This window comes from Spermophilus citellus (genome assembly GCF_964194105.1).
Source record: "Spermophilus citellus genome assembly, chromosome: 7".
NCBI classification, from domain to species: Eukaryota; Metazoa; Chordata; class Mammalia; order Rodentia; family Sciuridae; genus Spermophilus; species Spermophilus citellus.
Window position 1 is genome coordinate 83483018 of NC_138188.1, and position 4140 is coordinate 83487157.

Below are 4140 nucleotides of genomic sequence, written 5' to 3' on the forward strand. Positions count from 1 at the left end.
TCCCCAATGATTACTGTGGTCTTGTCAAGTTATAAAACAAGGAGACTAAGAGCATGCTATTTTATTTTTTGAATAAAAATTTGTTTCCTGATTATAACAGTAATAGAAGTTGTAGGGAATCTGAAATAAGAAAATACAAAAATGGGAAAATATCTATTATTTTCATCACAGAGAAAATTAGCATTAACATTTTCATGTGTTTTCATGCTACCTTTCTTTTATATTTATATGTACTTACTTATTTGAAAATTAGAATTATTCTGTATATAAAACTCTTTGATTTGTTTTTCACATAGTATTTTGTATTTATTATATCATTTTTAAGGATTGTACAATATGCCATCATACGGATGATCGGCATTTGCTTACTCATACTGATCTTTAGGTATTTTGCTTTAGTCAATATTGTATATGATTGCAGTAGACATAATTATATGTGAACCTTAAGTTTCTGATTATTTCTTTCTGGTAGATTTAACATTTTTAGAGGATAAACATTTAAGAGTTTCATTAATCCATTATCAAATAATTTTTCCTCCAATATCTGTGATAACCATTAAAGCAATTAGAATTCAATTTCATTACATTACAGAGAACACTGAATATTATCATTTTTTAATCTTGCTATATTATTAAGCAAAATAAATAAGCTCACATAGTTGTTTGAAATGATAGTTAATGATAGTTCTCTGATTAGTAATGAAGGCAGACATTTTTGGTATATTAAAAAATTGCTTTTTCTTTGAGAGTTTTGTTTCTGCCATTAATCTATTTTCTACTAATTATTCCTATTTGTTTTTATAACTTTGTATAGAAAAAACTAGAGAAATAGTCTAGTTACTACAAATAATCTCCAAATTTGTATTTGACATTTTATTTTTTCAGATTTTTGAATATATATGAACTTAGCAATTTTAAACTCTTAGAATATCTCACATTTCTTTTAATAGCATTTAAGCTTTTTATGTACGTGAACAGATAAATAATTTAGCATTGCATTAATATGTGGTATTAATAAATAATTTACAAGGTTTTTAGAGCCCCCTTTCTTTTCCCTCTTCCTTTATATCTCTGTCTTCCCTGTTTTAATTTATTGTACTTTCCCTACTCATACCCTGGTATTAAACACTTTTTAAATAGCCCTCCTTTTCCCTAAAGCATTTAATTTTACCATATATTCCAATACTATTAGAGATAATACATTACTTAGAACAAGCAAATTAAAATGATAAAATACATATAGCATAAAATTTGCCATTTTATCCATATTTGACTGCACAGTTCAGTGGTATTAATTACATTTGTAATTGTCTTAAGTACAAATATCACTATTACTCATATCCAGAACTTTCCCATCTTTCCAAATTGAAACTCAGTAACCATTAAAACAGAGTTTCCCATCACACCTCCTCTGAAAATCAACACTTTATATTCTATTTCTATGAATTTACTCTTATGCCTTGTATAAATGAAATCATAAAATATGTTTTCTTTGTATCTGCCTTATTTCACTTAGCATGAAGCTTCATCAATGTAGTAATGCATTAAAGTTATATTTTTTAAAGAATATTTGATTTTATATGTATACCACATTTTATGCATTCATTTGTCTTTGGACATTTAGGTCATTTCTACCTTTTAAGCTACCATGAACAATGATGCTATGAACACTGATGGACAACAATAATCTTTTAAACAACATTGTTGCAGGGGGAGCGCCAGGGATTGAACTCAGGCCCATTTGACCACTGAGCAACATCCCCAGTGCTATTTTGTATTTATTTAGAGATAGGGTCTCACTGAGTTGCTTAGCACCTCACCATTGCTGAGGCTGGCTTTGAATTCGAGATCCTCCTGTCTCAGCCTCCCAAGATTACAGATTACAGGTATGTGCCACTGAGCTTAAACAATATTCTTAATCACCATATATATATTATCATTAAACTTGTTTAGAAACATAATATAACTTCTGACATATAACACATGAATCAGCTTTACCCAACCATTATAAAGAAGCATTTTTCACTGTTTATGTTTCTCAAGAATTCAAAGCCATCTTTATGCATTTAATCATAAATTTCCTTGAAAATAGGCTGGGAAAATGTTCAGTAAGTGAACAAAGGAGTTTTAGACTGGAAACATGGATTCTTCCTCAGAACTAGGCACTCACCAAAGTCCAGGTGAAATGTGGTACTATTATGAAAGATGCTTCTCTTCCTTTGAGCCAAAGAAGGCTCAATAGTTTTTGAGGCTCATCATAAACTAACACCTTATTTCCCACTTTTTTTCTCAGAAGTCAGGAATGATTAAAGAAAATCACACCATGAAAAATGAGTTTGTCCTCACAGGATTTACAGATCACCCAGACCTGAAGGCCCTTCTATTTGTAGTGTTCTTGACCATCTATCTGATCACCATGGTGGGGAATCTAGGTTTGGTGGCCTTGATTTTTAAACAGCGTCAACTTCACACACCAATGTACATCTTTCTGGGCAACCTGGCTCTTGTGGATTCCTGTTGTGCCTGTGCTATCACTCCTAAGATGTTAGAGAACTTCTTTTCTGAGGACAGAAGGATCTCCCTTCATGAATGTATTATACAATTTTATATTCTTTGCACTGTGGAAACTGCAGACTGCTTTCTTCTGGCAGCAATGGCCTATGACCGCTATGTGGCCATATGCAGTCCTCTGCAGTATCACACCATGATGTCAAAGAAACTCTGTGTTCAGATGACCACAGGAGCCTTCATAGCTGGAAACCTGCACTCCATGATTCATGTAGGTCTACTCTTTAGGTTAGCTTTCTGTGGGTCTCATCAAATCAACCACTTTTACTGTGATATTCTTCCTTTGTACAGACTCTCCTGTGTTGACCCATATGTCAATGAACTTGTGCTCTTTGTCTTTTCAGGCTCTATTCAAGTCTTCACTATAGGTAGTGTCTTAATTTCTTATGTCTACATTGTTTTTACAATTTTCAAAATGAAATCTAAAGAAGGAAGGGTCAAAGCTTTTTCCACCTGTGCCTCTCACTTTTTATCTGTTTCATTATTCTATGGATCTCTTTTCTTCATGTATATTAGACCAAATTTACTTGAAGAAGGAGATAAAGATATACCTGCTGCTCTTTTGTTTACAATAGTAGTTCCCTTACTAAATCCTTTCATTTATAGCCTGAGAAATAAGGAAGTAAAAAGTGCCTTGCAAAAAATTCTGATAAAGATAACAATCTCAAGAAAGTTTAAACAAATGACCTCTACTGTAACTTAATGATTTAGATGCATCAAAACCTTCCACCTGAGATCACACAGGTACAATTCATAAATTGGATATAAGTTATTTATCTACCATAATAGATATCTTGACCTCCCTCTTCTGGGTCCAGAGGAAATCAAAGGGCATCATTTTTGTTCTTCTTATGACACACAATACCAGTAAATGCAGAGTTTTGTTTTCATGTCCTTAACAGGAGGTCCCTCTTGTTCATAATCCCCCAAATTTCTCTGAATGTTTCACTGTCACCCATCTCCATTCAGAGGATACCCCCTGAGAATTTAAGTCTCAGAGTCCAATCCCAGCAAATAACACCTCTTCCCTCTGATGTTCCATTGTTTCTAACTCACTGAATCTTTAATCCCAGAATGATACCTAGATTGTCATTGTCACCCTGCTCTGGCCTCCACGTCTTAATTTAGCAGTAAATCCACACTGCTCTTGCTGCTGTCTGAAATGGTAGGAAAGGTACTTACTCAGAATAGAATCATAGACTGGATTTATCTGAGAGTTATTGGTATAAGTAGGAAAAAAAATCACAAAATCAATCCTTTTAAAATATTGACCAATAATTTATAGTAAGTAGAGAAAAGCAGAGATTTATTTAGGACTTTAGTTTCTTGAAAATAAAAATAAAATACATGGAAATAAATATTTATCTTGTATTTAATCGATGGTTTTAATAACAAATATGGATTAAAATAATGAATGGATTAAAATAATATATTAAAAATTAAAATAATGAATGAAGTGTCAAGGATTTTCCTGAGTATTATTTTCTAGATTAAAGTATACTAACTTGATAAAAATTTTAATTTCAAGAAATGATAGTAATAGTAATAATAATATTGGGTCAAGTTTGTAAA

General features: G+C 31.9%; 1 protein-coding gene across 1 annotated transcript; it reads left to right on the forward strand.

The window, feature by feature from the left end:
* Nucleotides 1–2014: 2014 nt before the first annotated feature.
* On the forward strand, nt 2015–3254 carry LOC308653649 (olfactory receptor 5K1-like; the record flags this gene model as incomplete). Its single annotated transcript, XM_081302274.1, is given in 2 exon segments — nt 2015–3226; nt 3228–3254. Coding segments are annotated over 2 exon segments (951 nt in total). The 5' UTR covers nt 2015–2302.
* Nucleotides 3255–4140: the final 886 nt, after the last annotated feature.